General features: G+C 41.7%; 1 protein-coding gene across 1 annotated transcript in view; it reads right to left on the reverse strand.

Annotated features, from left to right (window-relative positions):
- Window positions 1-18,241, reverse strand: part of ttn.2 (titin, tandem duplicate 2) — a 163,180-nt gene that overhangs the window by 25,027 nt on the left and 119,912 nt on the right. The window contains exons 159-161 of the mRNA XM_016520236.1: window positions 17,635-18,222; window positions 17,205-17,507; window positions 3-17,105 (exon numbers count right to left, since the gene is read on the reverse strand). Coding sequence (XP_016375722.1) covers window positions 3-17,105; window positions 17,205-17,507; window positions 17,635-18,222 — 17,994 coding nt within the window. The remainder of the gene's footprint in view (window positions 1-2; window positions 17,106-17,204; window positions 17,508-17,634; window positions 18,223-18,241) is intronic.

The raw sequence follows: 18,241 nt of genomic DNA on the forward strand, positions 1-18,241 counted from the left end.
ACCTGTAATCTTTGTTCCTTCTTTGGTCTCAAGTGGGACTCCTATACCATACTCATTTTCACCGGTAACTCTGAAATAATAAACACCCCCTTCTTGAAGATCATTCACTTTAAAAGTCAACCTGGGACAACTGTCTGTAATTCTGGTCCAGCCCATTTTAGTTGCCTCACGAAGATCAACAAGGTAGTTCTTGACTGGAGCACCACCCTCATTCTCAGGAGTATCCCATGTAATAGTTGCAGAGCTCTTGGTGACTTCCTTTATTTCAATGTGGGCTGGTGGGCCTGGAGAATCTAGGACCTTTACACTCAATGTCAGTGTAGAAGTTCCAGCAACATTTTGGAGGGTTACAGTGTATTTCCCTGAGTCATCTCTTGTAGCTTGCTCAATTGTGATAGATGTGCAGTTATCGGTTGTATCAATAGCAGCCCTCACTCTCAGATCAACATCTGGTTTGTTCCACATTACATGTGGTACAGGCTTTCCCTTGAATGGGACTCTAAGTGTAAATGAGCTGCCATCTTTGACAATCAGTGTCTTCCTCATTTCATTACTGATTAGGAAAACTGGCTCATCTTCTCTGTCTTTTGCTATCTGAGGATCAGTTTCAGGACTTGGCTCACTTTGACCAATCTTGTTAAGTGATCTGACTACAAAGACATACTCTGCTCCTGAAGTGAGTCCCACCACAGTGAACTCTGTGCTCTTAGTGTTACTGACACCAAGTGTCCAGTCATCATCATTGGTTTTCCTATATTCCACCATATATCCTGTAACTGGAGAGCCACCATCAAATAATGGCTTGTTCCAAGACAAAGTTATTGATGTTTTAGAAGAATCAATTATTTTAGGTTTAGCTGGAGGTGATGGTAGGAACAATGGATCCTCTGCCTTTATCAGTGGGCAAGGCACACTTGGTGCACTCAAACCAGCAGCATTCTCTGCAAATACTCTGTATTCATACTCACATCCTTCACGGAGATTGGAAGCTTTTACTCTTAAGTCATAAACAGGCTTTTTGTTGACACGTACCCAGCGGAGACCAGATTTCTCACGTTTCTCAATTACATAGCCAGAAATACTACTGCCTCCATCAGAGACAGGTCTTTCCCAGCAAATTGTCATTGCTTCACTTGTAACACTGCTGACTTCAACATTTGTAGGTGCAGCAGGGATTGTAAATGGATCCATTGCCTTAACAGGATCACTCTCCAGAGCTTCACCGGTTCCATACTTATTAACTCCCCGAACTCTAAATATATACTCATTGCCTTTGAGCAGTTTTGTTGCTTTACATGTTGTGGCTTTCATATCTGCATAGACCAGAGTCCAGGCAAGCCGGCTTGTTTCACGTTTCTCAACTATGTAGTGCTGAATTTCAGCACCTCCATTTTCTTGAGGTGGTCCCCAGTTCAATGTACATTTCTCTGCAGTCAGACCAGTTACTTCCAACGGTCCAGCTGATGGGCCAGGCCTGTCCAGGACCTTACAGTTTACTGCCAAAGATCTGGTGCCTGCAACATTTTGCAATGTTAGAACATACTGTCCAGAGTCTCGTCTAATGGCATCTCTCACAATTATTGTTGTACTAGTGAGTGTTGAAGAAATCTCAAATCGGGCCTTGGCTTCAATTTCTTTCCCATCCTTTGCCCATGAAATCACAGGAATTGGACGTCCTGATATTTCAGCATCAATTCTAAGTATGTCTCCAGCTTTCACTACAACCAGTTGTCTTAGCTTGTCCTCAATTGTGATGCGTGGTGGATCAACATCATCTTTTACAGTCACAGGTCCTGTACCCTCTGATGGTTCACTGAGTAAGCCAGCTGCATTCTTAGCAATTATATGGAAATCATATCTCTGATCTTCAATCAGACCAGTCACGTCAAAGAATGTTTCTTGAAGATTGGTGAAATTACACTTTAACCATCGTCCATCTGGAAGTTCCCTGCGTTCAACAATGTAGCCAGTCACCTTAGCTCCACCATCAAACTCAGGTATTGCCCAGGAGAGAGAAACAGATGTTCTTGTGATGTTCATAACTACTGGCTGACCTGGAGGTGCACATGGATCTCGGGCAGAAACAGGATCACATGCCTTTGTGCAAGGTCCAATGCCAGCTATATTCTCAGCATATACTCTATACTGATACAAGAGACCTTCTTCCAAACCAGTTACCTTGAACTGAGTTTCTGTAATAGGCCCTCTGTTCATCTTTGCCCAGAGAATGCTGCTCTGATCTTTGCATTCCAAGTGATATCCAAAGACGGGACTGCCACCATCACTTGCTGGTCTGTTCCAGGTAACTAGCATTCCTGATTTAGTGGCTTGAGCAATGTGAAGACTGGTTGGAGGGCCTGGAGGTGAGAAGGGGTACTGTGCAACTACTGGGGCAGAGTCAATTGCATGGCTTTTTCCATAACGATTCTCTGCAGCAACACGGAACTGATATTCTGTTCCTTGTGTCAAACGAGTTACTTTGATTGATGTTCTAGCAACTGTTGCTGAAACAATTTGCCATGCTGTAGTGGTCATATCTCTCTTCTCGACTACATAATTATTAATTTGACAACCACCATCATAAATTGGAGGGTCCCATGATAGTGAAATAAAATCAGCACTTATTTCCTCTACCTTGATTGCACCTGGTGGACCTGGTTTATCAAGAACAATAACAGATATTTCTGCTGATTTAATGCCAATCGAACTGGTTAAAATAATTTCATATTTTCCAGCATCCTCTCTTGTTGAATCCTTGATGACAATCTTTGATGATGTCTTTGATGTCAAAACATTAACTCTGGTTGTTTGCTTCAATGAGTGACCATCCTTTTTCCATGTAACCTCTGGAAGAGGTCTGCCTCTGAATGGAACATCTATTTTGAGATCATCTCCAGCCTTCACACTGTAGGTATTAAACAGCAAATCAATAATGGGTTCAATAGTAATATCTCGTGCCACAACAGATGCTCCCAGGGGTTTAGGATCACTCTTTCCTTTGTCATTAACTGCTGCAATTCTGAAACTGTATTCCTCTCCTGTTGTAAGTCCTTCAATTGTGGTTTCCAGTGCCTTTACTGTAGCACATACAGTCCATTTATCTGATCCCTTAGTCATCATTTCCACTGTGTAGCCTGTGATTTTGCTGCCACCATCATGATCTGGCTTTTCCCATGCTAGAGTAACAGTGTGGCGAGTTACATCAACAACTGTAATTTTACCAGGTGGTAAGGGTGCTTGGGAAACTTTGACAGCCTCTATGGTCTCTGCAGGCAAACCAACACCAAGTTCATTCACAGCCAAAACACGGAAGTGGTAAAGACCTCCTTCTTGGAGATCATCAACCTTGAATGAATTTCTGACACAGCTGTTTGTCACAGTTGTGAATGCCAGCCTTTTAGATTCACGCTTTTCCACAATGTAATGGGTGATCCTGGCTCCACCATCAATTTGTGGAGGTTCCCACTGTAGCTGGACAGAATCTCTCTTTACATCCTTAATTTCAAAATTCACTGGAGCACTTGGAGAGTCAAGGACCTTTACATTAATAAATGAAGATTTTGTGCCACTATTATTTTCAAGGGTCACAACATATTTTCCAGTATCAAATCGGTTAACATTGTCAATAACAAGCACAGTGTAAGAGCCTGTTACTTCAATTTGAGCCCGCTCTGGTAAGGTACCATCTGCCTTTGTCCACTTAACCTCTGGCTCGGGCCTTCCCCTTATGGTGACAAATAACCGAAGTGTTGCACTGGCACGCACAGTCACACATTTCCTAAGATCTGCATCAAGTTCTATCTCAGGAGCTTCAAGTTTTTCAGCAGCAATTACAGATCCTGGAACATCAACATGCTCTCCAGCCCCCTCAATATTAAGTGCACAAATACGGAAGTTGTATTCTGCATTTTCCTTTAATGTTTTGACGGTGAAGCGAGTTGTTTGCACACCGGTTGGTGGAGTGCATACTGTCCATTCATCTTCACTAACTTCCTTTGCCTCAACAATGTATCCTGAGACCAGTGCTCCACCATCATAAATTGGTCTACTCCATGCCAAGGAAACAGTTGTGCTTGAGTGATCTGTTATTTTAGGATTATTAGGAGGACCAGGAGGATAAGTTGCATCACAAGCTTTGTAATATTGAGATGGTTCACTTGGTGTGCCCACACCAGCAGCATTTTCAGCAGATACTCTGAATTCATAGAAGTGTCCCTCTGTAAGCCCAGTGGCTCTGAATCTCAAGTCATTCAGTCTTTTCTTGTTACACTTTGTCCATCTTATACCCTCTTTATCACGTTTCTCAAGAACATAACCATCAATTTGTGATCCGCCATCGTCCTCTGGCCGTTCCCATGTAAGGACTATTGAGTCTCTGGTGACTGCACTTGCTTCTGGAGTTGAAGGTGGTCCAGGTTTGTTGAAAGGATTTTTTGCAAGGACAGGTTCAGATTCAAGTGGTTCACCAATACCATACTTGTTCACTGCCATGACTCTGAATATATACTCATTACCAGGTAGGAGTTTAGTGACTTTGTAACTAATTGCTTGAATTTTAGGTTCCACTACTGTCCATGACAGTCTGCTAGTTTCTCTCTTTTCAATAATATAATGAGAAATTCCAGCTCCACCATCGTGTGATGGGTGGCTCCAGTGCAAATAGCATTTTTCTGCTGTGACACCAGTTACATTCAGAGGGCCATCAGGTGGCCCAGGTCTATCAAGAACTTTGACACTAATGGGTACCTGTTTGGTTCCACCAACATTACTGAGACTTAAGAGGAAATGACCACCATCTACTCTAATGCAGTCCTTAACAGTCAAAACTGTTTGTGTGATGGTGGATTTAATCTCCATTCTGGGTGTAGCACTGTCAATTTCTTTTCCATCCTTAAGCCACATAATATCAGGAAGAGGTTTTCCAGCAATGTCTGCATCAATAGTAAAGGACTCACCAGCCTTTACAGTGATAACATCTTTAAATTTTGAATCCATGGAGACAGATGGAGCTTCAATCTCATCCTGAGCAGTAATTGATCCAGTGCTTTCAGAGGGTACACTTAAATTACCAGCTGCATTTTTGGCAATTACTCTAAATTCATATCTTTGTTCTTCTTCCAATCCAGTTATTGTAAATTGTTTGTGTATAATATTTGTAAAGCTGGCCTTCATCCAACGACCGTCAGGCAGCTTCTTCCTTTCAATAATGTATCCTGTAATAGCACTGCCACCATCATACTGTGGTTTTGCCCACTGAAGAGTTACTAGGTTTCTTGTGATAACAATGGCTTCAGGAGTTCCAGGGGGATCACAGGGATCACGTGCAACAACACTTTCTGAGACTTTGCTTGATGGACTGATTCCTGCCATATTTTCAGCAAACACTTTATATTCATATTCAATTCCCTCCTCCAGACCATTTGTTTTGAATCGAGTGTCAGTGATAAGAAGCTTGTTAAGTTTGGTCCATAAGATGCTGTTCTTTTCTTTACGCTCAAGGTGATACCCAATAATTGGGCTACCTCCATTATTGCTGGGGGGTTTCCATTCAATTGTCATGTGGTCTTTTGTCACTGATGAAACAAATGGTGCACCAGGAGCTGCAGGCTCAGTAAAAGGATAACTGACCACAACTGGTGCTGAATCTAACGGTGTGCTCTTTCCATATCTGTTCTCAGCAAACACTCTAAACTGATATTCAGAACCAGTCTTCAGCTTTGTGACTTTTATTGTGGTACGAGCAATGGTTGCTGAAACAATCTGCCAGTTAGTAGTGGTTGTATCACGTTTTTCCACTATGTAGTTATTTATCTGACAACCTCCTGTGTATACTGGTGGCTCCCAGGAGATGGTAGCATAGATGGCACTTACTTCATCAATTTTAACCGGTCCAACTGGTGGGCCTGGTTTGTCAAGAATGATTATGCCAACCTCTTCTGTGACCGTACCTATATTATTTGTAGCTGTAACTGTGTACTTGCCAGAGTTCTCTCTATTTGCATCTTTAATTTTAAGAACTGTTGAAGTTACAGTGCTTGAGACATTTAATCTGGTCGTCTCTTTCAGTGCTTGTCCATCTTTCATCCATGCAATCTTTGGAGTTGGACGCCCTTTAAATGGTATTTCCACTTTGAGATCTTCACCAGTTTGAACGCTGTATGTGTTGAAAAGTAGTTTGAAGCTTGGTTCAATAGTAACATCTTTGGCTACGACAGGAGCAGTCAATGGCCTTGGATCACTTTTTCCTTTCTCATTGTAAGCTAAAACTCTGAAGAGGTACTCTTGTCCTGAACTAAGTCCTGTCACTGTACCTTCACCTGTTTTGGTGACTGTAGCAATTGTCCATTCCTCTGATCCTTTTGGCTGCATTTCAATATAATAACCCAAGATTCTACTACCACCATCATGATCTGGTTTATCCCATGAAAGTGATGCTGTGGTTTTTGTCACATCAGTCAAAGTTACCTTGCCGACAGATAAAGGAGGATCTGCTGTCTTCACAGATTCTTCTGTTTCTACAGGAAGACCAATTCCAAATTCATTTTCTGCCATGACTCTGAAGTAATAAACACCACCTTCTGTCAAATCACCAACACGGAAGCTGGTCTTGGAGCACTTGGTAGTAATGTTTACAAATCCTTGTCTATTCGATTCTCTCTTGTCAATTATATAATTTTTGATTTTTGAACCACCATCTATAAGTGGAGGTTCCCAAACGAGGGTGGTGTAGTTTCTTGTTACATCTTTCACAACAAGGTTCTGTGGAGCACCTGGTGTATCGAGTACTTTTACTGACACAAAGGCTGATTTAGTGCCAGCATTATTTTCCAAAGTCAGAGTATATTTACCAGCATCATTTCTGTCACATATATCAATTGATAACTGAGTGTAATCTGGTCCTTTTTCTATTTGGGCTTTATCTGGTAAATCTCCCTCATCCTTGGTCCAGTTTATTTCAGGAATGGGGCGTCCTTTGAATGGTATGTTGATTCTCATAGACCCTCCAGCATGCACAACAATTCCTTTCCTCAACTCCGAGTCAAGCTCAATTTCAGGGCCATCCATCTTATCCACTGGTTTGACAGTTCCTTGGATAGACACTGGCTCACCAACACCCAGTTTATTAAAAGCACATATGTGAACTTTGTATTCTTGGTGTTCGGTAAGTTTAGTTATTGTAAATTTAGTATAATTTAATCCAGAGGGTGGAGTACATGTGGTCCATTCTTCTTCATCAGCTTTACATATCTCAACAACATAGCCTTGGATGTCTAAACCACCATCATATATTGGTCTACTCCATGCAATTGTGACTGAATTCTTTGTAGTGTCAACAAGGTGTGCATTAGTTGGTGGGCCAGGCTTAAATGTTGGATCACAGGCTTTGTAATAAACAGTTGGTGGACTTGGCTGTCCAACTCCAGCAGCATTTTCTGCAGATAACCTAAATTCATATTCATGATCCTCTGTCAAGCCTGTGACTCTGAAACGTAAGTCTGTGACTCTGCGTTTGTTACATTTTGTCCACCGCACTCCAGCTCTGTCTCTCTTCTCTACAATATAACCAACAATTTCACTTCCACCATCAGTCTCAGGACGAGTCCAGCATACTGTCATAGAATCCCTTGAAATATTTGTTACTTCTAGTTCTTTAGGTGGCCCAGATGGAACAAAAGGATTTCTCATATTCACTGGTGCAGATTCAAGTGGTTCACCAACTCCATACTTGTTGACAGCCATGACACGGAATATGTATTCATTTCCTTTTAAAAGTTTAGTAACTTTAAACATGGTTGCTCCACAATCACCTGAAACTACAGTCCAAGCAAGGCGACTTGTTTCTCTTTTCTGTATGATATAATGAGAAATGCTACTGCCACCATCATGTTTTGGAGGCAGCCATGACAATGAGCACTTCTCACATGTTACACCAGAGACAGAAAAAGGACCTTCAGGGGGTCCAGGTCTATCAAGGACTCTTACACTGAAGGAAACAGACTTTGTTCCAGCCACATTAGTGAGGTGCAATGTGTACTGTCCTCCATCAATTCGAATGGCATCTTTGACAACAATAATTGCTTTGAAGTCAGTGTTCTTGATTTCAGCTCTTGCTGAATTTTCAACTTCTACATCACCCTTAAACCACTGCATTGTTGGAACTGGCTTTCCTAGTATGGATGCTTCCAGGGTAAATGTGTCTCCGGCATTCACGGTCAAAATTTGGCTATACTCTGAGGCAACCTCATAGGTTGGTGGTTCAACTTCATCCTTAGCTGTAATTGAGCCTGTGCTCATAGAGGGTCTACTAACTGATCCAGCTCCATTTCTGGCAATAACTCTGAAATCATATTTGCAGTCTTCTATCAGGCCTGTGACTGTAAATTCAGTTTCAAGAATATTTGCAAAACTAACTTTCATCCAACGACCCTCTGGCAGGTCTCGTTTCTCCACAACATATCCAGTGACAAGGCTGCCTCCATCATATTCCGGTGGTGTCCATCTAAGTTTCACTGAGTGTCTTGTCACAATCACTGGCACAGGGGTGCCTGGTGGGTCACATGGGTCACGTGCCACACAACCCTCAGAAATTTTGCTGCACATTCCAATTCCAACTATGTTTTCAGCATAGACTCTGAATTCATATTCAATGCCCTCTTCCAATGGAGATGTTTTAAATCTGGTGTCTTGAATGAGTATTTTATTGATCTTTGTCCAAAGAATGCTATTTTTCTCTTTTCTCTCTAGATGATATCCTAGAATAGCACTTCCACCATCTGAGACTGGCTTGTGCCATTCAACAACCATAGATTCTTTTGTGAATGCAGACACAAATGGAGTTCCTGGAGGCCCAGGCTCCTTGAAAGGATACTGGGCGAGAACCGGATCTGAGTCAATGCCATAGCTTTTACCATACCTATTCTCAGCAAAAATTCTAAACTGGTATTCAGCTCCAGTTTTTAAATTACTAACTTTAAGTGTGGTTCTTGCTACTGTGGCAGAAACAACTACCCAGTTAGTGGTGGTGGTGTCTCTCTTTTGGACAACATAATTTGAAATCTGGCAGCCTCCAGTGTATGTTGGTGGGTCCCAAGATAATGTAATGCTCTCTGCACTCACTTCATCAATCCTGACTGGGCCAGTTGGTGGGCCAGGCTTTTCAAGTATAATTATTTCAACAGTGGCTTCTGCTTGTCCAAGTACATTAGCCACAACAATGTTATACATACCACCATCTTCTCTTGTTGCATCTTTGATGGTAAGAGTGGTATGATGTGCAGTGTCAGCAACATTTACTCTTGTGGTCTGTTTCAGAGCTGAACCATCTTTGGTCCATGTAATAGTTGGTTTTGGATGACCAGAAATTCGTGCTTCAATTTTCAAATCTTGCCCAACCTGTACATTGTAGGTGCTAAGTTTTGTTCTTACTGTGGGCTGAATAGCAAGGTCCTTTGCAACAACAGGGTTTGCCAAGAGTCTGGGATCACTCTTTCCTTTGTCATTGACGGCAATGACTCTGAAATTGTACTCCCCACCTTGGACTAAATTAGTTACAACAGTGTCGAGGGATTTTACTTGAGCACAAAGAGACCATTTATCTTGATCCTTTGCTTGCATTTCAACTTCGTAATAAGTAATTCTGCTGCCTCCATCATGCTCTGTTTTTTCCCATTTGAGGGAAACACTCTTCCTTGTAACATCCACTACAGAAACTTTACCAGGGGGTTGTGGCACCTCTGAGATTTTTATTGGTTCTAGAGTCTCTGCAGGCAATCCAATACCATGTTCATTTTCAGCAAGAACCCTGAAGAAAAAGTTGCTTCCCTCTTGGAGTGGTTCAATTTTCCATGTCATCTTGTTGCAGGTAGCAACAGCAGAGTATACCTTTCTTGTACTCTCTCGTTTTTCAACAATGTAATTTTTAATTTTAGCTCCACCATCTAGCAACGGTGGCTCCCAGGTAAGAGTGACTGAATTCTTTGTTATTTCCTTCACACGGAAGTTTGCAGGTGCATCAGGATTATCTAATACTCTGACACTTATAAATGCCGATTTTGTTCCACTGGCATTTTCCAGAGTTAAAGTGTATTTTCCACTGTCAAATCTATTAACATTTTCAATTATGAGTGAAGTGAAACTGCTTGTAATATCAATTTGAGCTGCCTCGTTGATTTCACCTTCAGCCTTTCCCCACTTGACTTCAGGAGTTGGCCGTCCACGAATAGGAACAAACAATCTTAGAGAGCCTCCAGCCCTGACAGTAATCATCTTTCTCAGGTCAGCATCAAGATCAATATCTGGTGCCTCAAGTTTATCCTCTATGATAATGGATCCTGGGATATCAGCAGTTTCTCCCACACCAACCTTATTTATGGCACATATTCTGAATTTGTACTCATGCTTTTCAAGCAGTTTTTTTACTTCAAATCTTGTCTCTGTTATTCCAGAGGGTGGTGTACACATCATCCATTCATCGGAAGTGACTTCACATGCCTCAACAATGTAACTCTGAATTTCACAGCCACCATCATAAATTGGCTTTCCCCAATGCAGGACAATAGATGCTCTTGAGACATCAATTACCTTGGGGTTGTTTGGTGGACCAGGCTTGAAGACTTGATCCACTGCCTTGAAGTACACTGTGAGTGGACTTGGTTTACCAACTCCAGCTGCATTCTCAGCAGACACACGGAATTCATAACTTCGGTTTTCAAGAAGTCCTGTTACTCTAAAGCGTAGTTCACTCACTACACGTTTGTTGCATCTTGCCCACCTAACACCTTCTTTGTCTCTCTTTTCAACAATATATCCTGTAATTGCATTGCCGCCATCATTAGTGGGTCTTTGCCATGTGATAACCATGGAATCCTTTGTTATATTTGACACTTCAACATTACTTGGTGCATCAGGTGGGACAAATGGATTTGCTGCAATCACTGGATTAGATTCTAAAGGCTCACCAATTCCATATTTATTTACAGGTATCACTCTGAAAATATACTCATTTCCAGGAAGGAGTTTTGTAATTTTAAGATTGAGGGTTTGTACCTTAGATTCCACAACAGTCCAAACTAAGCGGCTGGTCTCTCTTCTTTCCACAATGTAATGAGACACCTCCGCACCTCCATCGTGCAATGGAGTTTTCCAGGCAATGCAGCACTTTTCACTGGTAACCCCATAGATTGAAATTGGGCCATCTGGAGGCCCAGGTCTGTCCAGAACCTTGACATTGACAACTACTGATTTCTCTCCACCAACATTTTTTAATAGCAAGGTATACTGGCCTCCATCAACACGGATAGCCTCCTTCACACTAAGAGTAGTTGTGAAGTCAGTATTCTTTATCTCAAGTCTTGCAGTATTTGTAAGTTCTTCGCCAGATTTTATCCAGTGAACTGAAGGAATAGGTTTGCCAAGTATTCTTGCATCTACTTTGAATGATTCTCCAGCATTAACAACAATAGTTTGAGAATATTTGGCATCCAAGTCAATTTGGGGTGGATCAACTTCATCCTTGGCTGTGATTGCACCAGTACTGTCTGATGGAACACTAGACACACCTGCAGCATTTTTTGCAATGACACGAAATTCATACTGCTGCTCCTCTACCAAACCACTGACAACAAATTCGGTCTCAATGATATTCGTAAAAGAAGCTTTCATCCAGCGGCCATTAGGCAATTCTTTTTTCTCAATGACATATCCTGTAATCTTGCTGCCGCCATCAAACTGTGGTGGTGTCCACCTGAGTGTTACAGAGCTTCTGGTGACAATCACTGCTTCAGGTTTGCCTGGAGGGTCACATGGATCTCTAGCCACCTGGATTTCTGATACTTTGCTGGCTTTGCTTAGACCAACTATATTCTCAGCATAAACTCTAAATTCATATTCAATGCCTTCTTCAAGGCCACCTATCTTGAATCTTGTGTCTGGAATGAGTGTTTTGTTTTGCTTTACCCACAACAAGCTGTTTCTTTCCTTACTCTCAATGTGATATCCCAAAATCTTGCTTCCACCATCACTACTGGGTTTGTTCCACACAATAACCATGCTTTCTTTAGTAGCAGATTGAACAGTTGGAGTTCCTGGTGGATTTGGAACTTCAAAGGGATATTGTGCAACAACAGGCTCAGACAAAAGAACTGAACTCTTTCCATATCTATTTTCAGCAGCAATCCTAAATTGATATTCACAGCCAGTCTTCAATCTTGCAGCTTTAGTTGTTGTTCTTGCCACTGTTGCAGATACAATCTGCCAGTTGGTGGTGGATGTATCTCGTTTTTCCACAATATAGTTATTAATGCTACAGCCTCCCTCGTACTCTGGAGGCTGCCATGACAATGTAACACAGTCTGCAGTTACCTCCTCTATTTTGATTGGGCCAGTTGGTGGTCCAGGTTTATCAAGTACAATAACATTGATGTCTGCTGTAGCTTCACCAGCTAAGTTTGTCAGTTTAATAGTATATTTGCCCACATCATCCCGTGTTGCCTCTTTTATCACAAGGTAAAGGTGTCTCTCTGCTATTTCAGCATTTACTCTTGTTGTCTCTTTCAGAGCAATACCATCTTTTTGCCAGGTAACTGCTGCCTTGGGCTGAGCAACATAAGGCACATCAATTTTCAGATCATCACCTGCCAGAACACTGAATGTGCTAAACAAAAGTTTGAAGGCAGGAGCAATAACAACATCCATAGCAACCACAGGAACACTAAGTGGACGTGGATCACTGGTTCCCTTTTCATTAGTTGCTGAAATACGGAAGGAGTATTCTTCACCTTGTGTTAGGCCAACAACAACTGCCTCTGTTACTTTAACAGTCATTACTTGCGTCCATTTTTCACTGTTTTTCCCTTGCATTTCAACAATATAACCCGTAATTCTGCTTCCTCCATCATGGTCAGGCTTCTCCCAAGAAAGTGTTACACTGTTGCCAGTTACTTCTTTTAGAGTCACTTTTCCAGGAGGAAGAGGTCTCTCAGAGATTTTTATAGCTTCCGTGGTCTCTACTGGAAGACCAACACCATACTCATTTTCAGCCAAAATTCTGAAGAAATACATGCTTCCTTCTTGTAAGTCTCCAATTCTACAACTTGTTTTGGGACAGGAGGTATTAACGATGGAATATGCTTTTCGTGTAGATTCACGTTTTTCAACAATATAATGCCTGATTCTTGATCCACCATCAATGACTGGAGGATCCCAGATGAGGGAAGCAGAATCTTTTGTGATTTCTTTGATTGTAAGGCTCTGTGGTGCATCAGGAGTGTCAAGAACTCGGACATTAACAAACGCCGTTTTAGTTCCTGAACTGTTTTCCACTGTTAGCATGTATTTTCCACCATCAAATCGGTTTACATTCTCGATAACCAATGTGGTGAAAGATGATGTAATTTCAATTGATGCTTTATCAAGGGGTTCACCTGTCTCCCTTGACCATCTCACTTCTGGTGCAGGTCTTCCTTTAATTGGCACAAATAATCTTAAGTTACTGCATGCTCTGATGTTCACTACTTTGCGAAGGTCTGAGTCAAGCTCGATTTCAGGTGTAAGGAGTCTGTCTTCTGCTTTTGGTGAACCAGGTACAGAGGCTGGCTCTCCAACACCTTCACAGTTAAGAGCTGAAATATTGATCTTATATTCTTGGTTTTCAATAAGGTTGGTTATGGTGAATGATGTTGCTGTTAGCCCAGCCTTTGGAGTGACAATTGTCCATTCATCTTCCTCTGGCAGGCATGTTTCAACAATATAACCTGTGATATCTGAGCCACCATCATAAACTGGTTTATTCCAAGCAATAGTAATGGATGACTTACTTGTATCCAAAACCCTAGGATTTCCAGGGGGTCCAGGTTGAAATATTGTGTCACATGCTTTGTAGAATGGACTTGAAGGGCTTGGTGCACTTAAGCCAGCAGCATTTTCGGCTAGGATTCTGTATTCATACTCATGTCCAGGTGTTAGTCCTGACACTTTGAAGCGCAGATCAGTAACAGTTCTTTTATTGCATTTTACCCAACGAAGACCAGTTTTATCTCTCCTCTCAATGATGTAGGTATTTATACTACTTCCACCATTGTGTTCAGGATGTCCCCAACACACCACCATTGAATGTTTTGTGATAGCAGTTACTTCTGGTGCCTGTGGAGGATCAGAAGGCACATATGGGTTAGTGGCAACAGCTGGCTCAGATTCAAGAGGTTCTCCAACTCCATACTTGTTCACAGCCATGACTCTGAAAATATATTCATTTCCTTTCAGCAATTTGGTAACCTTATAGCGGTTTACTTGTAAATCCGTGGCTACATTTGTCCATGTAAGTCTACTTGTTTCACGTCTCTGAATGATGTAATATTCAATCTTTCCTCCTCCATCATGAAGTGGTGGCAGCCATGACAGAATACATTTCTCTGTTGTCATGTCTGTGACATGCAGTGGTCCTTCAGGTGGGCCAGGTCTGTCAAGAACTTTAACGTTGAAGACAATTTTGGCATATCCTCCCGGATTGCTAGCAGTTAGAGCGTATGCACCGCCATCTCTACGTAAAGAATCTTTGTTAATCAAACAAGTATAGAAATCTGATGTTTTGATCTCTAGTTTTCCAGTGTCCTCAAGCTCCTTGCCATCTTTAGTCCAAACCAAGGATGGAATTGGGCGACCTGTAACACGTGCATCTAGCTTGAAGACATCTCCTGCTTTCACTACCACAGCACTACTGAAACTTGCATCAGCATCAATTTTTGGCTCTTCAATGTCATCTCTGCAGACAATGACCTCTGAAGGTTTAGATGGTTTGCTGACAGCCCCAGCTGAGTTCCTTGCTAATACACGGAATTCATAAGAAGCATCTTCTGTGAGACCACTAACAGTAAAGTTTGTTTCAAGAATGTTGCTGAAGTTGGCTTTGAGCCAGCGACCATTAGGCAGCTCTCTTTTTTCAACTGTATATCCAGTTATTGAGAAACCACCATCGCCCTCTGGCTTTGACCACTGAAGAGTAACTTCATGTCTAGTTATGTTAAGTGCCACTGGTTGACCTGGGGGGTCTACAGGATCAAGTGCATATGTCATCTCAGATGGCTTGCTTGCTTTGCTGAGACCAGCCAGATTTTCTGCAATAACACGGAATTCATATGCAATACCATCAATCAGACCTGGTGATTTAAACATATTGCCAACAACTAGAGCTTTGCTGATCCTCTGCCAGAGAATGCTGTTCTTCTCTTTCCTCTCAATGTGGTATCCTAAAATTGGGCTACCTCCATCTGAAGAAGGTTCATTCCAGCTGATTGTCATTGAATCCTTGGTGAAGGCAACTACTTGTGGAATTCCAGGCTGTCCTGGAACATCAAATGGATAAGCAGCCACCACTGGTTCTGATGTTATGTAGGGTCCAACACCATATCTGTTCTGAGCTTTTACACGGAATTGATATTCAATACCAGTTGTAAGGCGTGCTGCTTTAAATGTTGTGCGGATAACAGTTGCTGCCAGTTCTACCCAGGATGTGCCAGTTGTCTCACGCATTTCAACAATGTAGTTATTAATAGGAACTCCTCCATCATTTTCTGGAGCTTCCCATGATATTATCACATAGTCACAAGAAACCTCATCCAGTTTTATTGGTCCAGTTGGAGGTCCTGGAATATCATGTACTTGAACAGTAATGATTTCAGTCACAGTTCCAAAGATGTTCTTTCCTGTCACTGAATACTGTCCTCCGTCTTTTCTCTTAATTTCATTAATGTTGAGAATTGTAGAAGTTGCAGTATCTTCAGCGTTTATTCTCTGTGTCTGTTTAAGTTCCTGATCTTCTTTCTTCCATAAAACAAGTGGTTTTGGACGTCCCAGAACAGGGATCTCAACTTTAAGATTATCACCTGCTTTAGCTACCACCATTTTCTGATATATACCTCTGAGGTCAAATCCTGGAGCAGTGGTTTGCTCCTTGATTACAGCTGGTCGACTTTCACGAGGTTCACTCCTACCTGAGCTGTTTACAGCAAAGATGCGGAACACATATTCTGCATTTTCCACCAATTCTGTTGCAGTGTAATCTAAAGCTTTTATTGTTGTCACATGTGTCCACTGATCAGAATCTTTCAGTTGAGCCTCTATCACATAGCCAGTGATTCGACTACCACCATCATATTTTGGTTTAGTCCATGCAAGAGTTGCTGTGTCCTTGGAAACATCTGAAACAATCAGATTATCTGGTGCAGAAGGAGCCTGAGAAGCTTTAATTGGTTCAGGTGTCTCTGCTGGTTCACCGATGCCCCTTTCATTCTCAGCAGAAACTCTAAAGTAATATTCAGCGCCCTCTTCCAAGTCTGGAATCTTGTACGAGCATTTCTGCCAGTTTGCTGTAACTGCTGAGTAAGCCTTTCGTGTTGCGTCCCGCTTCTCAATGATATAATTTGTAATCTTTGAACCACCATCAATGATTGGAATCTCCCATTGTAAAGTAATGCTATGCTTTGTGATTTCACTTGGTTTCAGATTCACTGGAGGTCCTGGGGTGTCCACAACACGAACATTGACAAATCCAGACTTCTTTCCAGCAACATTTTCCAATGTTAGGACATATTTCCCTGCATCATATCTTGTACACTCAGGGATGACTACTAGAGTGTATGATTCAGTAGTGTCAATGTGAGCACGGCCTTTAAGCGGTACATCTTCCTTATGCCATGTTACTTCTGGAGCTGGCCTGCCCTTGATTGGCACAAATATGCGGATTGAAGCACCTGACTTAACAACAAGTGTTTTTCTCAACTCTGCATCAAGTTCAAATTCAGGAGCCTCCTCTCGATCCACCAGTTCAACAACTTGCTCAACTTCAGAGGGTTCACCAAGTCCTTCTGAATTCAGTGCTCTGACTCTGAAGTGATATTTTCCTCCTGATTGTAGATTTGAAACTACAAATTCTGTTATTCTCAATGGAGTAGTTGTGTCTTGAACCCAGTCATCATCACCTTCCTTTTTATGTTCAACAATGTATCCTGTCACATCAAGTCCACCATCATAGAAGGGTCTACCCCAGTTAAATGTTGCTGTAGTTTTGGTGGTGTCAGTAATCCGTGGGTTGGATGGAGGTCCTGGTGGATCTGAAAAAGAATAAAATGATAATGATAAAAAGTTCTTTGGGACAAAGATTGACAAGAAAACAATATCTGGAATTTAAAAATATTTTTTGGTCAACTTACATGAAATATCCTTTGTCATTACAGGTTGTGATGGCTCACTGGGCTCGCCAAAACCAGCCTTATTCTCTGCAGTTACATGGAATTCATATTCAATTCCCTCTGACAGGCCTGAGACCTTATAACGTAGATCAGAAATGGTCTTTTTTGAAGCTCTGACCCATCTCATTCCTCTTCTCTCTTTTCTCTCAACACTATAGCCTCTAATGTCACTTCCTCCATCTACAATTGGTCTCTTCCAGGAAATTGTTATAGCATTTTTACTGACGTTATCAATTTCTGGTTTTGATGGTGGCCCAGGAGGTCCTGCAAAAAAGAGTTAAGAAGTTAAAGAAGAAAATCTTTATTTATATATATATATGTGAGTGTGTCTGTGTGTCAGAGATGAAAAAAAAAAAAACGATTATGTTGTAAAATATGAAGTTAAGCTTACCAAAACTATCAACCATTTTAACTGGTCCAGACTGTGTTGCATCACCAATACCATACTGATTGACTGCTGAAACACGGAATATGTATTCATTTCCCTTTATCAGCTTGCTGGCAACATAGCGGCAATCCATAACATCTTCAGCAAGCTTTGTCCAGAGAAGGCGGCTGGTTTCTCTTTTTTCTAATGTATATGATTTGATAGTGCAGCCACCATCTTCTTCTGGTGGCAACCATGTCAAAGTGCATTTTTCAGCAGAGACACTGCTGGCTTCAATAGGACCTGGAGGTCCAGGCACATCCAGGATTTTCACTTTGACTTTTTCTTCTTTAATACCAAATGGATTACTTGCAGTAATAGTGTACTCCCCAGTGTTCTTTCGGCTGGCATACTTGATTGACAGTGTTGAAGATGTGGGAGTGCTTGTAATTTGGACAATATCTGAGGTCTTGAATTCTCTTCCACCCTTAGACCACACAGCTGTAGGAGGTGGTTTGCCAAGAATGCTTGATGCTGCTACGACAATTGTTTCTCCAGCCCTCACAGTCACTCCATCCTTCATTTCAGGGTCAATTGTGATAGTTGGTGGTTCTGTAGAAAGTCAGGTGAT

Source organism: Sinocyclocheilus rhinocerous, unplaced genomic scaffold, assembly GCF_001515625.1.
Source record: "Sinocyclocheilus rhinocerous isolate Xijiao unplaced genomic scaffold, SAMN03320098_v1.1 scaffold449, whole genome shotgun sequence".
Lineage (NCBI taxonomy): Eukaryota > Metazoa > Chordata > Actinopteri > Cypriniformes > Cyprinidae > Sinocyclocheilus > Sinocyclocheilus rhinocerous.